Raw genomic sequence first — 23,308 nt, 5'->3', positions numbered from 1 at the left:
ATGGGATTTCACCATGTTGGCCAGGCTGGTCTTGAACTCCCGACCTCAGGTGATCCGTCCCCCTCAGCCTCCCAAAGTGTTGGGATTACAGGCGTGAGCCACTGCATCTGGCCACTTTTAGCAATTTTAAAATATAAAATAACATTATTATGTAGTCACCTTGCTGTGTGATAGATCGCCAGAACTTATTCTTCGTGTCTAACTGAAAACACGTGACTCTCTTGGGTCATTTGAATGTAGCACGATTTCAAATTTGTATCATTCAAATTAGCACGAAGAATCACACAGTACTGTTCTTCAACCTATTTCATAGATGCACAAACTGAGACTCAGGGAAAGGTGAAGAAGGAACTGACCAGGTTTGCCAAGGATATGCAGGATTAGAAAATTAATCTCCACTTTGGGAGGTTGAGGCAGGCAGATCACTTGAGGTCAGGAGTTTGAGACCAGCCTGGCCAACATGGCAAAACCCCGTCTCTACTAAAAATACAAAAATTAGCTGGGCGTAATGGCGAGCTCCTGTAATCCCAGCTACTCGGGAGGCTGAGGCAGTAGAATCTTTTGAACCTGGGAGGTGGAGGTTGCAGTGAGCTGAGATCGTGCTACTACACTCTAGCCTAGGCCACAGAGCGAGGCTGTGTCTTAAAAGAAAATAAAAAGAAAATTAATCTCCAGTTTCAGAGCCCTGGGCTCATTCCATCACATAACAGCATCATGAGGTCAGGAAACAAAAGTGTCCCTACCAGGGGGCTGGGGGATCCCTCCACAGGGCTCGAACCCGTAACCTCAGTTGCAGCTCCCGGGACGCTCCCGCTCTGGAGGCTCCAGCCACGAGGCAGCGCCCCCTGCGGGCCGCAGCGCGCAGGCGCGGCGCGCCCGTCCCGCCCCCGCCCCCCTCCACGTGCGGCGCACACCTCGCGCTCCCCTCCGCCAGGCTCGCCTCGCGCCTCCCTCCCTCCCTCCTCCCGCCCCTCCGGTCCCAGCCTCCCATTGGCTGCGGGCTTCGTCCCTCCGACCGCAGCCCGGCAGGCCCCCGCCAGGCAGGAAGTCCCGCGCCACAAGCGGCCGTCCGCGCCGTCGATTGGCCCAGGTGGCTGTCAGTCGATGCGGCGGGCCCTAGTCGGCGGCGGGGGCCCGTGATCGGTGCGCGACCCGGGCTGGCGGTGGTTTCCGGTTCCGCGGGGCTGGCGGGCGAGCGGGCGGCCGGGATCGGCGGCGACGGCGGCGGCGGCGGCGCTTGACAGACAATGAGGGCGGCGGGGCGGCGTTGAGCGGCGGCGGCGGCGGCGAGCGACGCGGGGCCCGGGGGCGGGGCGGGGCGCCAGCCATGGACAATCAGGTGAGGAGCGGCCGCGCCGCCCCAGCGCAGCCCGCCCGGCCCCCTCCCGCCCGCCGGCCCGCCCGGCCCTCCCCGGTCCCGGCCTCCCCGCTCCGCGCCCGCCCGCCCGCTTTGTGCGCGCCCGCCGCTCCCCAGGCCTTTATGTGGGGTGGGGGCGCCCTTCCCCCATCCGCGACCCCGGCCAGGGCGCCTCGGATCCCCTTCAGGACCCGGGCCGGGCCCGGAGCCCCCTGGGACGCTCCTGGTGACCCCCCAGCCTGGCTCGGAGCCCCCCGGGAGACCCCTCGGAACCCCAGTCCGACCTGCATCCACCTGGGACGCCCCTGGGGACCCCAGCCCGGCGTAGGGACCTCAAGACAGCTCTCGGGACTTCAGCCTGGCCCAGAGCTCCTTCCAGGCACTTCCTGGGATCTCGGCCCTGTTCAGACCCCTCCCGGGACCCCTCGGATCTGCCCTGTAGACCTTTCCCTCTCTAGGTCCAGGGCCAGTCACTGTCTGCTTTCCTGTCTGGACCCTTGGCCCCGAGTCGCCTCAAACTCCCGGAGTCCCCAACCTGCTGCCTGTCCTCCCTTCAACCTCAGCTCAGATATGAGGCGTCCCCGGCCCCCAGGGACTCTGCTCTGCGGCCTCTCTCTTCCTTGAACCCAGGCCCAGCCTAAGCTTTATCTCCACCCATCCCCTACCTGGGCCTGAGCCTTCTCTTTGATCCTGCCCCGGCTGCAGCCAGAGCATCCCTTTCTCCCCCAACCCCAGCCCTGGCCTCAGCTCCTCTGACTCCCTAGGACCCTGGCCTTCTGTCTTTTGCTGCAGGGACTCAGGCCTGTTTGGAGTGCCCCCTCTCTTTGTACTTGCTTTTTCAGACTTCTTTCTCTGACCCACCCTGCTGCCTCAGCCCCCTTCTAGTTTCAGGCCCTGGTCACTCTCCCTTGAACCCGGCGGGGCTGTCTCTTTCACCTTCAGACCCTCTGCTCTGAGACCAGGGCCAGGAGCAGTTTCTTCTCTGACCCGGATTCCCCAGACCTTTGAGTCACTGATGGCCTGCTGTTTCCCTCAGCTTGGGCCCTCTCCGCCCCTGGGATCCTGATTTAGGCTTCCCCACACTTCACCCCAGTCCAGATCTCCCTCCCAGCCTGGTTCGTCATGTCACAGTCCTGCAGTCTCCTGTACAACCTTTGCCTTCAGGGTCTCCCACTTCATCTAATGCCCATCAGCCTGATGAGTCCTGATGTCTCTTTCAGCCACTACCCTCTCCCTCCTTCCACCTCATTTTCTGTTTTTTTTCCCCCCAGGATCTTAGAGCCTCAGTTGAAACCCAGGGTGGGTGGGTTCCCCAACCTTCCTAAACGCTCCGGACGGCCCCTCCCCATTGGTCTGTGTTGGTTCCCACGAGGCCTTCCTGCACCCTGGCACCCCGTTTACCCAACTCTGCGCTGCCTCTTCTCCAATACCCAAGCCCCTATCCCTCTTCCTCAAGCCCAGAAGCATTGCTGGCCCCCAACATGGGATCATTTCTTCCTCCTCCTCTGCTGCCCTGGCTTTCAGGGGCGCCAGGCCAGGAAAGGTGTTGTGGGGCTGTGGGGGTGGCAGCCAAAATCTCCGCCGTTAGAGAGGCAGGTTGGGGCGTCCCTGGCTGCTGGCGCCACTGAGGTGGCACTGTCTGACTGTGTGGTTTCATGGGTGGGGGGCAAGGATCCTCCCTCCTGCTCATCTCGGCGCCTGTGGCACAGGGTCGTGGAGACAGGTGTCTCATGCTTCTGGCACCCAATTCCCATGGCTTCCCATCTGGTTTGGGTGTTGCTGCCTTCCTCTTAAGAGGTAAGGAAGAGTTTGCAGCAGTTGATTGATGGATTTCCACGGCGTGGTGTGAGTTGATTTCCGTGGAAGGGACAGAGCTTGTTGCTTCCGATCTGTATTGAGTTAAAAACCCAAATGAAATGTACCTTTAGTGTCCGCTTTCAATGAAGGCCGCCTCCGGGCAAGTCCCGTTGGGCACACAGAGGCATAGGGTATGGATGGCCCCTGCCCTCCTTCCTTAGTCCCTGGGGGAGATGTCCTAGGCCGAAGCCTGTCTGTTCCCCTTGTGATGTGTGGAACCCTGGAGGTCTGGGTGGCTGTCACTTATGTAAGTGGGATGGTGGAAATGGGTGGCATTCCTGGTCTGCGACAGAGGGAGATAAAGGTCTCACTCAGGTAGACAGGTGTGGGAGAGAGCTGGCTTTGCACTGCCCGGTACCACAGTCACCAGCATCTGTGGCTGATTTACATTTAAACTAACTTGAATGACAACTTCAGTTCCTCCATCGCACCAGCCACATTTTAAGCGCTCAGTAACCACCATTACTGAGCTACTGAGCTACTGACCACCGTGTCGGGCAATGCAGACGCATTTCCATCATCGCAGAAAGTTCTGTCGATGGTGATGGTCTCCCTCCTTGCAGAAGTGTTTGCGAGGGAAGCTGCTCCCAGAGGGAAGTGTGTTTGGACCCAAAGTCTGATTCTAGCTTCCCCAGCAAAGCTTTCATGCAAATTTGAGAGAGGCCCAAGGGTTCTGTCCCTTCCTCTCAGAGCCAGAGGCCCCTGGGGAAACGGGAGAGAATGGTATCTTTTACTCAAGTAGGTGAGTTGGCGGTCAGTGTCCCTGCGGGACTCTTGGCACAGGGAAAATGCTTTGAATCCAGCAGAACCCCGGGCTTCCGCTCCCACTAGCCCCCTAGATGCCACAAAATGTTAGTGCCTCATTATAGTGGGAAACAGCACGGCTTTCCACCCAGTTGCTGGCTTTGGGAGGCTTTGATTCTCTTTTTGTCTTCCTCTTTTACTCTCTAGGACTTTCAGAGCCCCCTAAGAAGCAGGATTTCCCACTGTGTTCTGGGCTCCCAGCTTCTCAGCATTGACATCTTTTCCCCATGGCCGGGAAAATGCCTTTCTGGTTCTCTTTGCCCCAACCATAACCCACATGTTTGATTCCCCCTCCGCCCCAAGTCTGTGCTGGTGTTGTCTGTGGTATTTGTATTTTTTTTGGCAGGGGGATGAGCGAGTTCCCTGCTCACTTAAGGGTTATGTCTGGAAGGACTGTGGTTTGTTTCCTGGGCTGGGGCCGGGGGAGGGGACTGGGACGTGACAAGGATAAGGCTGAGCAGATGCCGAAGAGATTGGGAAAGGGCCTGAGAGCAGGTCACGGGGACTGGGGCTGCCTAGGGAGCTGGGAGGTGGTGTCAGCATCTGGGAGGTCACGTTCTTCGAAAGGACCAGGGAGCACCCCCACGCTCGAATTGCTGCTTGCTGGTCCTGCAGATGCTCTCCTAGGTTTGGATTTGAGAGCAGCTGCCTCGCAACGATGTTCTTCAGCAGGGAAAGTTTGTTTCTGATGCCAGGGGCCCGTTTCACAGATGTGGAAATGCAGGCTCAGGAAGTTCTACCAGCAGGCAAGGGTGGGTTGAGTTTTCCTCCTGCAACTCGGCTGGTTCCCCAAACCTGCCCGAAAAGCTCCAAATTACCCAGGTTGCTGGCTGAAGTGTGACAGATTTCCCACCTGCTCCCAGCTCTGAAGCTACTCCCTGGAAAGCTGACCTGCCAGTTTTTTTGTCCTGAAGTGATTATATTGTGAAGCAGTTGAGGGCAGGGACCAGAGTCCCGTTTCCCTTTATGCCCGTTGTGGTTCGTAATGGGAGGTTTTGCACTCAGCTTAGCCAGCTGCTAGTTAAATACAAGTAACTAGGAATCAGTTCCTTTGCAGCCAGGCCCACCTGGTCTGGTGACAGATGCCTGTATTGGGGTTGTGCACATTCAAAAAGTCCACCAAGGCTCCTCCCCCTCCCCCCCGGAGAACCTGGGAGATAGCCGGTACACTGTCTGCACATCTGTGGGCCCCTGGTTCGTAAATACTCTGTCCCAGGCCTCCCCTGACAATGTTGTCAGACAGTCAGTCTTACCAGGAACCTGCAGACCCTATAAAGGGGAATTTGCATTTCCAGGTGGTCTGCACACCACTCTTAGAGAGTTTCCAGAGAGAAATTCATTGAGTGCCTTCTCATCGCTTTGTCATTGTGCCTTGGGTCAGAGGGACGAGGACAGATGGAGCCAGAAGAGGGGTGGAGGTGCTGGCCCCCAGCCCCAGTGTGCCAGCAGTCAGGGGACCAGGACCCCGTGTACCTGTCAGTGAGAGGCCCTTGCATTCTGGGTGGGCAGCTCTCCGCTTCAGAGGACTGTCAAGGAGGGGCACCTGTAATTCCCCATCTCTTACATTCTAATTCAGTGGTTACCACTGACAGCCCCTGACTGGGCCTGGCGGGAGAAGGTTCCGCAGGGGGTTTTATTGGGTCTCATGTTGCCGTCACTCCATGGGATCGCCCAAGCCTTGTCACCTCTTCCTGTTTGTGCGTGTGTGGCTCACACACATGCACGTTCTCAGCCCAGGAGGACCTCAAAATCAATTTAGGCTGAAGGGGGAAACGACTCCTCAGTGCTCTCCTCTCCTGGGAGGGGAGGGGATCGTTGCCTCCGAGGGAATTAGATGCAGTAGCCGAACTCCAGGCATAATTCTACCACTGGGCGAAGTGCAAGTTCCCAGAGGAAGGGCATCTATTGAGAATTCCCACCAGAAGACCAGGGGAAACCTTCAGATGAACTGGTTGTTGTAGACCTGCCTTCAGGGCTTGCAGGAAGTGGGGTACATCGGCTGAAGGAATTGTGTGAAGCTGTTGGAACAAGGCTGGCTCGCGGCTCTTTGCCAGGTGGGGGCCGCTGTAGCCCACACCTGGGGAGAGCTGCACGCTGCGTTGAGAAAGCCCCGGCTAAGCTGCCCTCGAGAGGCTGTTTGCCTGGTTTGCCCGATTTGGGATTTGGGCCCTTTGGTTCCAAGTGCCCTCTGCCAGCTGGCCTGGAGAGAGGGCAGTGTCCCAGCTGAGGCCCTCTGCCCAAGCCTAACTGTCCCCAGATGGCCCTCGGAGCGCTCGTGCCCGTCCCTCTGTCCACTGTCTTTCGGATGGTTTCCCAGAAGTGAGACGGACAGGTCTTTCCGGGACAGTCCTGGAAGGTTCCCCTTTATCCTGGGCTTTTGTTGGGGAGTGGGTGTCAGGGTGGTCCCAGAGGTGCAGGGAAGTGGAAATCCCTGAGACCACAGCCCCCTGGCTCGTTTCCAGCCATCCATTCCAGAGGTTCCAAAAAAGTGGCCTCCCAGCAGCAGGCATTCCTGGTGCCTTGAAGGAACTTGCTGGGATAAAGTTGGGGGAGAGCTACTGACCAATCAGATTATTCATTCTAAGACATTCTGGAGAGCCTGTCACTTAACCTCTGCAGCCAGGCACCCTTCCTAGAGAGACAGCTAATTGATTAGCTTCAGTTCTTTGGTCCTAATGGGCAGGGAAAGAGTCCAGGTGGCGTGGGGGAAGGGGGTGGTTACCCTTGGCTATGGAATTGGCTTAGCTGTGCTAATAAATTATCATGACCTGACAAGTCAAAGGCGTTGGCCGGGGCTCCACTTCTTGCCTCCCATTGACGTGGCTTGAGCGTCTTACTGAATCCATGATTCCTTTTTTACTACAACAGCAGAGACTGTTATCCCCCCCTTCCGGGGAGTGCCCCCCTCAGCGCTCCACAGTCCCCTGGGTGCAGCAGGCCAGGCGCCCGAACTTTGCATCTGTTGGCCGAGTCTGGGGTGTGCCCTTAACAGTGGGTGTTGAGGCTCAAGTTGGCGCCAGCCCCCAGGGCATCCATGTCGCCCGGGCAGCGCTTTGGGCCTGGCCTGCCGGCTGCAAAGATTACCCATCGCTGCCTCGGAACCTTCCTGTTTACTTTGGCCACTGCGGTGGAGTTCTGGTGCTTCCATCCTCCCCCTCTCCAGTGGAACCGCGGTCTTTCACTCTTTCACAATAACTGCTCTGCCGCCTGCGTGCCCTGAGTAGGAACTCCCTGTCATCAAAAATGCTGGGAAGTCGGCCGAGGTCTGAGTGGCCGGGTCAGTGAATAAGCGATTCCGAGGAGACACTGTCATTGTGTGGGAGTTAGCTCCACAGAAGCAGGGGTCGTTCTCCCGCATCCTGGTGCTGTTCCCATGATGTGTATGTCCATTTAGTTTTCACCGGTAATGCTCCCAGCAGGAGTTTTCTAGAGAAAAAGGCAGAGGCCCACGCGTGTAAGCATAGAGGGTGGTCACAGCCGCTTGGGGCTGATGTCAGTGTTGTTTTGGGTTTGCTGGAATGCGGTGCTGTTCAGGCAGATGCCCGTGCTTGGCCTGAGTATTGCCAGGCCGACGCTCAGCCCTCACCTTGCGTGTTTGGTGGGGGCACTTTTACCTGAGATCCTCATGAATCCGCAGCGCCGGGGGTTTATGAGTGCGCCTGATCTTCCGTCCATCCCCACTTTCTTCCCACACTGGGGTCGTCGATGTCCCTGCTGCCCGGATCTTGGAGTCACCTGAATGTCCTCCACCCTCGGGTCCTGTCAGTTCTGTGGCTTCGGGCTGTGTTCACCCTTTTTCCAGCCACTCCCTCTGGTTGCCTCCTCATAGGCTTGAGTTGCTGTTAGTTTGCCATTCGCCCTTTTCTGCCTGCACCCCAGGCCTTACACAGAGGGCCGGGGGCGGGGGGGGCTTTGACTCCAAGACCGTTTCCCATATCCGTCAGCCACTTAGGACGGGTTATTTCTTTTGTCTCCGGCCTGATCCCAGGCACCCCCTGCAGTGTGCCTGGTCCCTAGGGAGCCCCTGCCCTCTTTTCCCAGGGAACTCCAGAGGGACAGTCGTCCTGAGCCAAGGGAATCCCCTCTGCCCCATTTCCTTTTAAAAATTAATTTTTAGTTGACAAAAATTGTATATCTGTATCATGTACATGTTTTAATTTACTTTTTAAGTTGCCAAATAGAAAATGCACACCTCCGCCTCATTTCTTATACCTGGCTTGCTGTGCACACAGACCCTCAGCCTCTCCGGCCAGTTCTTCCACACGCTGGAACTGGCCTGTCCTTATCTGCCACCATGGCCCTGCTGTCTCTGAAAGCAGCATTCAGAACTCCCTGACCTGAGAGGCTCTCTGGTTTAATTAATCCAGCATCGTCCGGGCCTCCTGTCCCGTGGTTTCAAGATAGAGGCTAAGAAGACGAACAAGACATAGTCCCTGCTCTCAGAGAGTTCACAGGGGCCCTGGGGGCTGTGTCAACAACCCAGGAGCAGGGGATGGGATGAAGGGGCTCCCGTGGAGCTGCCCACAGGCTTCTGTGGGGACTCAGGGTTGGTCTCCAGTGTGGCTACCAGAAAGGGCCCTGGAAAGGGCAGCGTGTGAGCCAGGACTTGAGATGAGTAGGGTTTTGAAATGAGCTTAGAGCACCCAGGCTGCGGCACTAGAAGAGATGAAGAGAGATGGGGTGGCTGTTCCTGGTGTGTCTGGGGCTGGCTGTAGGATTGAACTGGAATGTGTGCGTTTCCTGCATTTCCTCGGTTCTGGGACTCTGAGATACCAGGACAGCACCACCAACTCAGGAGCAGCTTCTGTGTGTGTGTGTGTGCACGTGTGCGCCTGTGTGTGCAGGCTGGACTCTGACTTCAAAAGGGTTAGGACGTGAAAAGAGACGAGTGTCTCAGACTTGAGAAAATACACGCGTGGAAGATGTGCGCGGGGCTCGGGCTTCCTTCTGAGGGAGTGACAAGCCATGGAAAGCTTTAACATGGCGGGCGGGGGTGGGGGCGATAGGATCTGCCTGCCCCGGCAGCTCCATCGCGTGACAACTGAGAGCTCAGAGAGGGGGACGGAGAGGGAGGGAAGCCGGCCAGGCGCCGGGGCACTCAGCCAGGTGGCGGGGTCTGAACGGGGCCTCGAAATGCCAAAGAAGAGACAGGTACTGGAGGGATTGCAGCCACTGGGACACACCTGGCCAGATGCCGAGCGATGGTGTGGAAAGGCGCAGATGGGAGCTGTCTGGTCTGGGGCCCGGGAGGGCGGCTCTGTCAGGGGAGGGTGTGGGACTCAGGCCATGGTCTGGCTGGCTCCCGGCTATCTCAGCACTTAGAAGCAAGTGTGCACTTGGCCGCTGCTTTATTTTGTAACATTCTTGTATTTGATAGTAGGTGTCAGGGCCGTATCTATGAAAAGTCTGGGGAGGTTTTTACAGAGCAGAGTGGATATTTACTGTAGGTTCCCTGTTGGTGGTTTTGGCCAACCTAGGTATGAAGAGTGTTTTGAAGGCATGCAGCTTTGTGTTCAGTGGCGTGGAACTGGCCTGAGCTGCCTTGTATTTCAGAGCAAAGTGTCAGACATGACATGTGCTCAGCGGAGGGAGCTGGGCTGCCCAGGCCATGGGTCCACCTGGGACCGGTCACCAGGGGGCCGCAGGCTGGCCTCTGCCTTCTTCTCGGGAACCTCCCATTCTGCTTTTGAAACTGAAAGCCAGTGTTGTAGCTGATGACTTAGGGGAAGGAGAGGGGCCTCCGGGAGGCGCTGTGATGCGTGCGTGGGAATGAAAATGCTGGAGTCAACAAGCTTAGGTGGCAGAGACACCAACAGCCATCAGCAAGATGACTTTTGATAATGAAAGTGCTCGGAAGAGCATCCTCTATGATAAAGAGTGATGGGAGCGGTGGTGGATGCTTTTGGATCGGTGATCAGGGGAGGCTTCCCTGCAGAGGGACAGTCAAGCTGAGAGCCCAGTGACAAGAGGCGCCAGCGTGGGAAGTCTCAGGAGCAGAGGATCGTAGGCCAGTGCGGTGGCCCTGAGGCAGGAGTGAGCTAGGCTGAGCTGGGGACCGGTGAGGAGGCTGTGCAGGTGGAATTGAGGATAAGGGGGTGGATGAGAGGAGACGGGGGGCCTGTGTGGGAGTACGGAGGGGAGAAGGCACGGGGCATCTGCGGCAAGGTGCTGGTGCGATAGGAAGCCGTCTGTGTGCTGCTCACTGGGTTGAGAGCGTATTGCACTGCTGGGGGTCTTTATCGAAAGTTCTCTGTGGGTGAGGGGACAGTCCCCTGCCTGGAGGCGTGTGCTGACTTCGTCTCCCCACCTCTCTCTCCTCCAGTGCACCGTCCAGGTGAGGTTAGAGCTGGGGCATCGCGCCCAACTGCGCAAGAAGCCCACCACGGAGGGGTTCACTCACGACTGGATGGTGTTTGTCCGCGGCCCTGAGCAATGTGACATCCAGCACTTCGTGGAGAAGGTGGTCTTCTGGCTGCACGACAGCTTCCCCAAGCCCAGACGCGGTGAGTGGCCTCAAGCCCTGAGTGCCCACAGCACGGACCCATCTGACTTCACTCCTCCCAAGGCCAGGCTCCACCCCACCCTCAGGAGCAGCAGGACCCCTCCAACCATGAGGTTCCGGCTTGCGTCCCTCGGCGTGGGGGCATTGGAGCCGTGTCACCTCCAGCTGTTGAGTTAGTCGTAGGAAAAACTGAAGGAGGTGGTGGCGGTCTGTCGTGTCATGATTTAGACCCGGGCTCTGGGAAGCAGCCAGGGAGCACAGCCAGGTTGGCATGAGTGGGACAGGTGAAGTCAGCTGGCTGGTGAGTGATCAGGAAGTTGCCGACCGGGCCTGTGTTTGCTTGGGGGTGCCGTGTGAAGAATTCCCAATATTTGGGACAGAAAGAATGCGGGAGCTCATGTCACCACTGTCTTTTCTCTTCCATGTCTTCCCTCTCCCTTCAAGCCTCAGGCTGTCATTGATTGAGCACGAGTGCCTCAGTCATGTATTCTGTCAGCGTCTCCACCTGTGGCGTGGGGGCCCTGGCCTTCCTGGAGGGTGCAGTGTGATGGGGCACAGGCAGGAACTCACCCAGTTTATGATCAGGGACGCCCTCCTGGGGAAGCGAACCCTAGGGGAAGGCTGTGGTGGGGAATCGGAGAGTGAGGTGGTGGTCTGGTGAGCGCCATCAGGGCTGGGGCCGTGTCTGCTTTTCTTACCGCTGAGTCCCCAGCGTGAAGCCCGGAGCCCGGCACATCACAGGGGTTCGATAAATGCTTCTTGGGCGATGTCTTGGTAAAGGAATGAGGGACTTTCTGTAGCAAAGCACTTCAGGGTGGGAAGAGCCCTGGCTGGGCTGGTGACCCCTCTACTGTGCAATATGGGGGTCCCGGGAGCTCCAGGTGCCACGGGAGGTGAGCCGTGCACAAGCGTGGGTGTGCTTAGGTTGAAGCAAGAGCTTCCCGGGACCCAGGACCCGGGACCCTGGCCCTGAGCCTGTAAGTGGTTTGCAGCCTAGCGGGGAAGTGACGGGCGTTGGCAGCAGTAGAGGCTTGTCATTTTGAAGGGATGCCCACCTGCGATTCCCTCAGCCTGCGGCTCCCCTTTCCCTCTGCATTTCTCGTTTCCTGAGTCTTTACCTTCTCCCCTTTTCCTTCCTCCCTCTCTAAGCCTCTTAGAGGATGGCCGCAGAGGCTTCTAACAGCGGCAGATGTTTATAAAGCGCTTCCTAATCGTGGGGACACATGCCATCTATCGAGAACTTCCTGGCCAGCCCTTCGTGCGCAAGATCGCGTTTTCTTCTCGCCACAGCCCTCTTCTGCAGACGGGGAGGCAGGCCCAGGGGGCAGGCCGCTGCCTGTGCTTACAGCAGGGTGGGCAGGCTGGCCTGTGGGCTGGGTCCAGCCACTGCCAGTGCCGCCTGTTTTTATTGGTGCACGGCCATGCCCGCCTGTGTAGGTGTCGCCTGTGGCTGCTTTCGCGCCACGTTGGCAGAGCAGGAGCCTGGCTGCTCCTCCTGCACCAGGCCCTCTTTCCTTTCTCTGGTGGCATCCACTCCACTTCTCCTTCACCAACCCCCTCACCCCTCCCCTTTTCTCTGTCCCCGGAGCACAGGGATGGGCCCTGGACGCTGATTTCTATCCACTTTGAGGCTGTTGATTTCACCTTTGTTCCCCACCACGTTGACACAGCACCTTCTCCAAGTACCTGGAAGATGGGGTGGTGAGTGGGGCTCACTCTCAAGGGTTACTTTTTTGTTTTTTGTTTGTTGTGTTGCCCAGGCTGGTCCTGAGCTCCTGGCAGGCGCATGCCACCATGCCAGGTTTCAGTGTCAGTTTGCAGGCGGCCTTTAAATTAGTAGCTGAGCCCTGTTTGTTGCAGTCTGTCTGTGGTGCCTGGAGGCAGATAGCGTCCCCATCAAATGTATCAGAAAGTAAATTTCCAGCTCGCACTCTTGTTGCATTGAATAAAACTTTAGAGAGGGAGTGAACCTCTTAGAGCACTCCAGCCTCTGGATTGATACTTGAGGTACTTAAAAAGTATCTTTTACTTCCGCTCCGGCTTACATTATCACAAATCAAATAGGGCAGAAACATGTAAGGTACAAAGTTGCTGTTCCTGGCCTCCTTAGTCCTCCCTCCCTAGGGCTGTCTTCCTAGCCCTCTCTGGACTCTTCTTAACACTAGCTCATTTGCTTCTTATTTCTTGATTTTTTAAATGTAGAGAATACTTACTGATTTACCAGCTTGAAGGGTTAGAATTTATCCCAAAGTACCCCTTTTATCCACTGTCTTCTCTAAGTTTTTAATTGTCCAGTGACTCGCTTTTGCGTTGGTTGTCTTTGTGACTTTGAATGATGATGTGAGCCTGTTTACCTTTGGGATCCTTCACAGAAGAGTCCCACGTCACCCTTTTTAGGGAGTCCTCTGGCTGCCTGGGCTAAATCACAGTTTCTTTGCCCAATATACCCACACAGCCATATGCTTCTTAGCCTTTTTTTTTCTGCTTTGGTTTTCTCCTTAGCACCATCTTAACATCTTGTACATATTACTTCTTTATCTTGTCCATCCCTCTCCCCACCCCAAGTAAGAGGTTTCTGTCAGTTTTGTTTGCTGCTACATGCTCGGTGCCTGCAGGGATACAGTAGGTGCTTATTAAGTGTTTGATGACTGAATGGACCCTTGGACCTGGTCAGCTTTTGTTAGTGTTTTCTGACTCTCCACTGAGGAAGGCAAGGCCACCAGTACCCTGTCTTTTTTTGACCCTGCTGCACCCCTCCTTTTGAGGCTACAGTGGACGTTGTTAAGCTTGTTGACAAAGACCAAGGGCTTCGCTCCCCAATTATAGATTGACTGTAAGAGTTGGGAACTAGCAGTAGGCAGCGTTGACATGTTTGACGCTGTCACCATCAGGCTGGTTGGGACAGCAGGACTTCATTCAGCCTCTGTTTCCCGTGTCCTGAACTCTGGGCCACTCCAGAGAGAAGGCTCAAAGTCAGGTCCATGTGAAACGGGTTCTTTTTGGTCATTTTTGGTTAAAATTTGGCTCTGTTGTAGCTTGCTTCACATTTGGTCTGTGGCTTTTGGAATACCCTCTTCTCCTTTTTGCATTGTATCTTTAGCATACCTTCATTTTCCCCCCATTCTGTCAATCATTTCATTTATTCTGTGGAATTTTTTTTTTTTTTTTTAATTTTTTGGCCGGGCACGGTGGTTCATGCCTGTAATCCCAGCACTTTGGGAGGCCGAGACGGGTGGATCACCTGAGGTCAAGAATTCAAGACCAGCCTGGCCAATATGCTGAAACCCTGTCTCTACGAAAAATACAACAAAATTAGCCGGCTGTGATGGCACGTGCCTTTAGTCCCAGCTACTCGGGAAGCTGAGGCAGGAGAATTGCTTGAACCCGGGATGCAGAGGTTGCAGTGAGCCGAGATCATGCCAGTGCACTCCAGCCTGGGCGACAGAGCAAAACTATGTCTCAAAAAAAAAAAAAAAATTCTTTTAGAGATGGGGTGTCACTATGTTGCCCAGACTGGACTCCAACTCCTTGGGGTCAAGCAGTCCTCCCGCCTCTGCTTCAGGGGTAGCTGGGATTACAGGTGTCAGCCGCCTTACCTGGCTTTCTAGCTTGTTTGTTTTGTAAAGTCCTCTGAGTGTTTCATGCTGGTTCTCTGTGCCTTCCTTCTCTAATCACAACGGACTCTTCTCCAGCCACCCCTTTAGCCACCACCCTGGGCCTTTTCTCTCCTGTTCTCCTGAGGTTTGTTTATCGGCCTGTGTTTTGGTTTATTTTCTTGTTTTGGTAGAGCAGTTTCTCAAGTAATATTCCAAGAGATTACTTAAGACATTTCTGGCTGGGCGCAGTGGCTCATGCCTGTAATCCCAGAACTTTGGGAGGCCAAGGCAGGTTGGATCACCTGAGGTCAGGAGTTCAAGACCAGTCTGGCCAACATGGCAAAACCCCATCTCTACTAAAATTACAAAAAATTAGCCAGGGGCAGTGACGGGTGCCTGTAATCCCAGCTACTCGGGAGGCCGAGGCAGGAAAATCACTTGAACCTGGGAGGCAGAGGTTGCAGTGAGCCGAGATTGCACCACTGCACTCCAGCCTGGGTGACAGAGAAACTCTGTCTCCAAAAAAAAAAAAAAAAAAAAAGAAATTTTAAAAGAAAGACATGGGCAGTAAACCCTTTGAGTCCTAGCATGTTTGAAAATGCCATTATTCTCTTCTCACAGTGGAGTGGTTGGTTGGTTGCGTGTAGTTTTGTGGTTTGGGAATTACAGGTCGAGAATCCCTAAGCTGAAAATCCAAAATCCAAAACTTTTTTTTTTTTTCTGGAGACAGAATCTCACTCTGCCACCCAGACTGGAGTGCAGTGTTGCGATCACAGCTTACTGCAGCCTTGACCTTTGGGCTGAAGCAGTTCTCCTGCCTCAGCCTCCCAAGTAGCTGAGACTACTGGCCCGCCACCATACCCAGCTAATTTTTTTGTTTTTTGTAGAGACGGGATTTCACCATGTTGCCCAAGTTGGTCTTGAACTCTTGGGCTTAAAATCTTCCCGCCTCGGCCTCCCAAAATGCTGGGATTACGGGCGTGAGCCACCATGCCCGGCTTAAGATCCAAAACTTTTTGAAACGGAGTCTCACTCTGTTGCCCAGGCTGGAGTGCAGTGGCGCATTGTCGGCTCACTGCAACCTCCGGCTCCCGGGTTCAAGCGATTCTCCTGCCTCAGCCTCCTGAGTGGCTAGGACTACAAGCCCCCACCACCATCCCTGGCTAATTTTTGTATTTTTAGTAGAGACAGGGTTTCACCATGTTGGTCAGGATGGTCTCAATCTGTTAACCTCGTGATCTGCCCGCTGCGGCCTCCCAAAGTGCCAAGATTACAGGCATGAGCCATCGCACCTGGCCAAGATCCAAAACTTTTGTTGTTGTTGTTGAAACGGAGTTTCGCTCGTGTTGCCCAGGCTGGAGTGCAATGGCGCGATCTTGGCTCACTGTAACCTCTGCCTCCCGGGTTCAAGCTATTCCCCTGCCTCAGCCTCCCAAGTAGCTGGGATTACAGGCGTGCACCACCTCACCTTGCTAATTTTGTATTTTTATTAGAGATGGGGTTTCTCCATGTTGGTCAGGCTGGTCTTGGACTCCTGACTTCAGGTGATCCGCCTTCCTCGGCCTCCCAAAGTACTGGGATTACGGGCGGGAGCCACTGCACCCAGCCAATCCAAAACTTTTTGAGTGCTGATGTGATGCTCAGAAATGCTCACTGGAGCATTTTAGATTTTGGATTTTCGGGTTAGGGATGCTGAACCAGAGGAATGCGAATATTCCAAAGTCTGAAAAATCCCAAATTCACAACACTCCTGCTCCCAAACATTTTGGGAGCATATATCACTTAGCGCTATGAAGGCGTTGTGTTAGTATCTTCTGGAAAGTCTGATGCCATTCGGTCCTCATCCCATTATATGTGACCTGTTTTTTTCTGTGGAAACATTTAGGATGTTTTTAGGACGCTTGCTTTATGACATCATGGGTTTTTTTTTTTTTTTCTGCTGTTCACTATGTTTTGTGACATTTGAGTGTCCTTCATTTTAGCTCTGAAAGTTTCCTTCTATTTATTTGACAGTTTCCTTCCATCTGTTTATTTCCTCTCTTTTTTTCTTTCTGGGATCCTCATTTTCTTTCTTTTCTTTTTCTTTTTTTTTTTTTTTAACAGAGTTTCGCTCGGTCACCTAGGCTGGAGGGCAGTGGCACTATCTCGGCTCACTGCAACCTCCGCTGCCTGGGTGCAAGCGATTCTCGTGCCTCAGCCTCCCGAGTAGCTGGGATTACAGGTGCGCACCACCACGCCTGGCTAATTTTTTGTATTTTTAGTAGAGAATGTCGTCCAGGTTGGCCTTGAACTCCTGGTGTCAAGTGATCCTCCCACCTCGGCCTCCCAGAGTGCCTAGGATTACAGGTGTGAGCTGTGGTGCCTGGCTGTAATTTCCCCTTTTAGAAGTATCTTATTTTTATTTGTTGGCTATATATCTCCTTGAATCTGAGGACATTGACTCTTGGTTTTTATTTTTTTTGCTTTCTTTTTGTCAAGCTCTCTGTGGTCTCCAAATTATGTTTCCTCGTGCTCTTTCCTCCTGGTGGGAGCTCCTGAGCATTCTGTGATGGGAGGGTGGGTTCTGCCTATCCACAGGCCTGAAGGCTCACGGGCCTCTTGATTTCCTAATGAGTAAGGCCTTCCTCGGGGTCTGGTTTCCACGCTACAAGCTTCAGCTTCCCCCAGATAGTTGGCTCCTTGAGACACAGAACCATCTCAATTTCTCCAGAGGGAAACCTGAAACTTCCTGGGGTGGGGAGGGGCGGGGAGGGATAGGCAGGAAGGAGGATGGGCGGGAGGGAGGGATCCCAGGGCTCCTGTCCTCAACGCAGCCTTTCAGTTTGCCCTTTTTTTTTTTTAATCACCGCTTTATGGAGATGTAATTTACACATCATAAAATTCACTCTTGTAATGTGTACAGTTAGCGTTTTCAGTATATTCACATAGTTGTGCGGCCATGACCAGTGATTCCATCACTGCTGTCTAATTCCAGAACATTGCTGTCACCCCAGGGAGAAGCTCAGGCCCTGCAGTGGCAGTCACTCCCCTGCTCCCACCCTCCTCCCCACCGTGCTCCCTTTCCCTCCTCCCCACCGTGCTCCCTTTCCCTCCCCCAGCTTTCATCCTCACTCCTGCCCTCCGCTCAGCCAGTCCAGGACCTTTAGCCTTCTGGCATCAGTGGCTGTCCCTGCCCTGCAGTGCCCCCATGGCAGACTCTGAGCCGTCGCTTCCTTATCCTGCCCCTTGCCCATCGTGTCCTCGTCCAAATTCCTTTCAGAGACTCGCAGGTGGCTTGAATCTCCTCCCTCCGGCCTTCACTCTCACGCCTTACTCCTGTCCTCTTGCTTCGTGTGGGCTCTCAGGCAGGAGGTGGGCCGGTGCATCTCCCTGGTCTCCCCGGTTGGACTGAAGCCTGTCCCCGGCACTCAGCCAACTGTCGTCCCTCTTGGGGCTGACTGGGGGGATAGAAGTTCTCCAGGCTCGGAGTACCCGTCACAGGACAGGATTCCTTCCTTGCAGGGGTGGGGACAATGAGATAAGATGTGACAGTAGATTTGGGAAGCATGTGACCTGGAAGTCAGAGGCCGAGGGACGTGGGGCTGTTTCTCGAAGGAGGTGGCCCTGCTGTGGGGGTTGTGGCTGTGTGGGATTCAGACTATGGGCGAGTGGGGAGAAGATGAGGCATGGGTGGAGTCTGAGAGTGAATCCCAGGCCACTGCCCATGCCCGTGCCTCCTCTGCTGGGGACAGGCCACCCTTCCTCTGTTCTGCCTCCACTTTCCTCCCCAGGTTCGGATTAAGTATTCAGGTGCCTGGCCCCATGCCACACTTTATTTATTTATTACTTTTTTTAGTGGAGTCTCACTCTGTTACCCAGGCTGGAGTGCAGTGGCACAATCTCCGCTTACTGCAACCTCTGCCTCCTGGGTTCACGTGATTCTCCTGCCTCAGCTTCCTGAGTAGCTGGGATTACAGGTGTGCACCACCATACCCAGCTAATTTTTGTATTTTTATTAGAGATGGAGTTTCATCACGTCGGCCAGGCTGGTCTCGAACTGGCCTCCAGTGATCCACTTTCCTCAGCCTCCCAAAGTGCTGGGATTACAGGCATGAGCCACCACACCCGGCCCCATGCTGCACTGTAGACCAGCTTGGCAGTATTTAATAGTATGAAATGCCTCTGAAAGGAAGTGTTAGGTCCCATTCCAGGCCCTGGGGATGTCACACTCAGTGAGATGGAGCTAATGGTCTAGAGGTGGGGATGGAGGGAGACAAGCAGAGTGAGCGCAGAAGTCCTGCAGTTGAGGGGTACAGGACACACACCAGGGAGCCTGTGGAAGCTCAGAGCAGGGCTCCCAGAGGAAGTGATCTGTGGATCCGAGAGGCTCAGTGTGGCTGGATCGTGGGATCTGGGGCTGAGCTGCGCAGAGCTGAGGCGGAAGGCACCTTGTAGGTTGCAGAGGACAACGGGGAGCCCTCCCTCAGTGGGCACAGTCAGATTTGCAGTCAGAGGATCGATCATTCCCAGTGCAGAAGGTGCCTAGGAAGGAGCCTGAGGCTGGAAGAGAAAGGCATGGCACCGGGGCAGGGTCGAATTCCAGAGGGGCTTTGGGGTGGACTTGATAGCCACAGGTGAGCCTCTAGAGAGGAGTGCAGTGGGCTGGGGTCTAGGGCCAGTGGTGGGCAGCTGGGTCCTGAGTGGCGAGTTGCGGGGGAAGGTGTGGGGGGGTTGGTGTAGGGTGGGCCTCATCATTGGAGGTCCCCTGTCCAGCATCCTGGTGGGATGTCAGAGGAGCAGGAAGGAGACTGGAATGGACACTGGAGCCCAGGCACCTGGGCCGGCCTCCCTCAGGCTGCACGTGCTCCCTATAGAGCCAGAATGGCACTGCAGGCGGGGCTGCTCCTCACCACGGGGCGAGTGTTGGTCTGAGGGTGATGACTCCCCCGGGAGTAAGCACTAAAGGCCAGGGGCATCTTCTTCTTTTTTTTTTTTTTTTTTTTTGAGATGGAGTCTCACTCTGTCGCCCAGGCTGGAGTGTAGTGGTGCGATCTCGGCTCACTGCAGTCTTTGCCTCCCAGGTTCAAGCGATTCTCCTGCCTCAGCCTCCTCAGTAGCTGGGATTACAGGTGCGCATCACCATGTCTGGCTAATTTTTGTATTTGTAGTAGAGACAGGGTGTCACCATGTCAGTCAGGCTGGTTTGGAACTCCTGACCTTGTGATTCTCCCGCCTCAGCCTCTCAAAGTGTTGAGATGACAGGCGTGAGCCACCCGGCCAGCCAGGGGCATCTTCTTGGCCTCTGTGACCATCCCAGCCTCTGACTCTGTCTGACACAGATAGTGGTGGAGTGAATGAGTGAATGAATGGATGTCGTCTCTACTGCTGTTTGGGAGCGTGGTGATTCGTGTGCAGACCCTGATGTCAGGCAGTGGTGTTCAGAGCTCCCAGCAGGGCAGCCAGGGCTACGGTTGGTCTCTGGGGAGGCTGTGCCCACCTCGCTCCAGTTGAGCAAGCCTTGCACAGCCGCGGCATTTAGGCACGGGCCCTGTGCAAGGCTGTCCACTCAGCCCTGTCTTCGAGGGCCCCAGGTCATCACTCCAAATCTACGCTACTGATAGATCTTGTTTGCATAGTTACGTGTGATACACTAGGGAGATATTTGAGAATCTTTGAGAGTTGAGAGGTTTTTTGTTTGTTTTTTAAGAAAACTCTTGGCCAGATGCAGTGGCCTGTGATCCCAGCACTTTGGGAGGCGAAGGCAGGTGGATCACTTGAGCTCAGGAGATCAGGCAGGACAACATGTTGGAACCCTATCTGTACAAAATATCAGAAATTAGCCAGGCATTGGTGGTGTGTGCCTGTAGTCCCAACTAGTGCAAGGCTGAGGTGAGAGGATCACTTAATCCTGGGAGGTTGAGGCTACAGTGAGCTGTGATCACGCCACTGCACTCCAGCCTGGGCAGCAGCGCGAGACCTTGTCTCAAATCAAAAAAGAAAAATCTTATGGTTTTAATTTTAAAAATCATATTGTTTTCTAGCAATGTCTTTCTTTCTTTCTTTTTTTTTTTTTCTGAGACAGGGTCTCACTCTGTCTCCCAGGCTGGAGTGCAGTTGTGTGACCTCAGCTCACTGTAGCCTCTACCTTTCAGGCTCAAGCGAATCTTTCTTTGGTTTTGTTTTTTCTTTTTTTTCGGGATGGAGTCTTGCTCTGTCGCCCAGGCTAGAGTGCACTGGCGCGATCTCGGCTCACTGCAACCTCCACCTCCTGGGTTCAGGAGATTCTCCTGCCTCAGCCTCCTGAGTAGCTGGGATTACAGGCAACCTCCACCTCCTGGGTTCAGGAGATTCTCCTGCCTCAGCCTCCTGAGTAGCTGGGATTACAGGCGGCTGCCACCACGCCCAGCTAATTTTTATACTTTTAGTAGAGATGGGGTTTTGCCATGTTGGTCAGGCTAGTCTCGAACTCCTGACCTCAGGTGATCGCTCACCTCGGCCTCCCAAAGTCCTGAGATTACAAACGTGAGCCACCGTGCCTGGCCAGTTTTCTAGCAATTTCTGACCCACTTAAGAATTACCTTACTAGTGCAAATATGTGTGTATGAAGAGTTTTAGCAATGAGCATTATGCTAAGTGAAAGAAGCCAGACCGACTGGGCACAGTGGCTCACACCTGGAATCCCATCACTTTGGGAGGTGGAAGTGGGTGGATCACTTGAGGTCAGGAGTTCAAGACCAGCCTGGCCAACATGGCAAAACCCTGTCTCTACTAAAAATACAAAAATTAGCTGGACGTGGTGGCGGGCACCTGTAATTACAGCTACTTGGGAGGCTGAGGCAGGATAATTGCTTTAACCTAGGAGACGAAGGTTGCAGTGACCCGAGATTGCACTACCGCTCTCCAGCCAGGGTGAGAGTGAGACTCCGTCTCTGAAAAACAAACAAGCAAAGAAAGAAAGCCAGACCTGGAAGACAGAGACTGCATGATCTCACATACATGCAGCATTTAAAACAGTCACATTCAGAGAAGCCGAGAGTAGGAGGGTGGCTGCCAGGGGCTGGGGGACGAGGAGGTGATAGTCAGAAGGTACTGTTGTTCGGTTTTGCAAGGTAAGTTCTGGATCTACTATATAGCAGAGTCCCGATAGCTGACAATACCGTAGCATACACTAAAATTGCTAAGAGGGCAACTAAATGGTCTTCAAAGACAAAACAGAGAGAGCGGAAGGAAACTTTGGGAGGTGATGGATGTGTTCACGGCCTTGGTGGTGGCGATCGTTTCACAGATGTACACACATCCCCAGACTCATCGAGAGGTGGACATTAAATATATGCAGCTTCTTAACCTGTCAGCCAGACCTCAGTAAACTGGGGAATAAAACTGACACACAGTGGCCAGGAGTTTTTCCTGTTTCCCAGTCATAGTTGCATCTGGAGGGGAAAGCGAGGGATGCGGGATTTGATCTCTATGGCTCTAGATGTTTTCTTAAAAGTGAGAAGACACTGCTTCCATGGTACTTTCCTAGAAACAACATATGGGTCAAAACATTGGTGGTTTATTCTGGGGAATGAGATTATAGGAGATTATTTTACGTGTATTTTGCTATTTGTTCATTTCAGTTTTTTTTTGTTTTTGTTTTTGTTTCTGAGACAGGGTCTCGCTCTGTCACCCAGGCTGGAGTGCAGTGGCACGATCCTACCTCCTGGGATCAAGCAATCCTCCCGCCTCAGCCCCCCGAGTAGCCTCTGGGACCACAGGCGCATGCCAGCACTCCTGGCTAATTTCTTATAGAGACAGGATCTCACTGTGTTGCCCAGGATGGTCTCAAACTCCTGGGTTCAAGTGATTGTCCTGCCTCAGCTTCCAGAGTGCTGGGATTACAAGCATAAGGCACTATGCCTGGTTTTTGTTTGTTTGTTTTTGAGACGTAGTCTCGCTCTATTGCCCAGGCTGGAGTGTAGTGGTGCGATCTCGGCTCACTGCAACCTCTGCCTCCCGGGTTCAAGAGATTCTCCTAACTCAGCCTCTCAAGTAGCTGGGATTACAGGTGCCCGCACCATGCCTGGCTAATTTTTGTATTTTTAGTAGAGACAAGTTTTCACCATGATGGCCAGGCTGGTCTCGAACTCCTAACCTCAAGTGATCAGCCTGCCTTGGCCTCCCAAAGTGCTGGGATTACAAGTAAGTGTGAGCCACCGTGTCTGGCCTTTTTTTTTTTTCTTTTTTAATCTCTGGGGTCAGTGGGGTTTTGTTCACGTCACTTGGGAATGCTCTTATTAGGTGCTAAACTAGAACCCAGGAGGAGGGTCCCAGCCACCTGGGGCTCCCCCGTCTCCCAGCACATGTGTCCGTGGTGCAGCAGGTGCTCAGCCCCTGTGCTGGAGGCGGTGACAGTAGAGCATGTGGCCCTCCCTGCTGGGTTTCACGCCTCACCCAGGTCACGCTTACCGACATCGACCCAAGTCGGGTGAACTTGTGCAGCCTTCTCTGGCCTCAGCCTCCTCGTCCTCTGCAGGCGCAAGTGTCCCGATGACAGGCTAACGTTCCTTATCACTCTCTGCCGACCGCGCCGGTGGCCAAGTCTCCTTTCTTCTCCTCTTCCCTGCTGTTTTATTCCTAAGATCCCTTTGCCGTGGAAGTCAACCTTGTCAGGGAGCCTCAACCTCCTGAAAAGCCACCCCCTGAGAGGCCAGCCAAGCCCCTGTGAGGAGGTGGTGGGGTTGAGGGGTGCGGTACTGCCACTGGCGGCTGGGCCTGAAACAGGCAGGAAGCTGATGGGTGTGTTTCTTCCTTTTCTTTTTAGTGTGCAAGGAGCCCCCCTACAAAGTAGAGGAGTCGGGGTACGCTGGCTTCATCATGCCCATCGAGGTGCACTTCAAAAACAAGGTAGGATCCCCGAGGGGAGCAAGCAGGATGCCTCTCTGTGGGGACCCCTGCTCCGGGTGCCACGGCAGTTCACAAAACAGGCCGGAGACCTGGCCACTGCCCGTGCACAGGCGTTCCAGTGAGTGCTGCAGGGAGTGCTGGTCGCCATCTCCATTCCTGGAGACGTCAGGGACCAGGATACGGGTGGGTTCGTGACAGCAGGTGGGCGTGCCCCTTGGTCTGCTTCTCTAGGGGAGCTGCTGGGCTACCTCCTGTCCAGTTGCCTAGAAAATGTGCCAGCAGTGACATCCCCTGTCAGGGCCAGCTTCCTCGACGGTCCTAAAGGGT

The 23,308-nt window shown here is 54.5% G+C and overlaps 1 protein-coding gene across 2 annotated transcripts in view; it reads left to right on the top strand.

The window, feature by feature from the left end:
* The first annotated feature begins 1,150 nt into the window (after nt 1-1,150).
* The window catches only part of MLLT1 (MLLT1 super elongation complex subunit), a 73,442-nt gene continuing 51,284 nt past the window's right edge, over nt 1,151-23,308 (top strand). Inside the window, exons 1-3 of one of the 2 annotated variants that reach the window (XM_030807775.1) lie at nt 1,151-1,339; nt 10,341-10,521; nt 22,899-22,981. In XM_030807775.1, coding sequence (XP_030663635.1) covers nt 1,328-1,339; nt 10,341-10,521; nt 22,899-22,981 — 276 coding nt within the window. In that variant the 5' untranslated portion in view covers nt 1,151-1,327. The remainder of the gene's footprint in view (nt 1,340-10,340; nt 10,522-22,898; nt 22,982-23,308) is intronic. The other variant, XM_030807776.1, reaches the window with a different exon arrangement.

The sequence above is a fragment of the Nomascus leucogenys genome, unplaced genomic scaffold (assembly GCF_006542625.1).
Source record: "Nomascus leucogenys isolate Asia unplaced genomic scaffold, Asia_NLE_v1 Super-Scaffold_241, whole genome shotgun sequence".
NCBI lineage: Eukaryota > Metazoa > Chordata > Mammalia > Primates > Hylobatidae > Nomascus > Nomascus leucogenys.
Note: the sequence above shows the minus strand (reverse complement) of the source record. Positions and strands in the feature narration are given on the sequence as shown.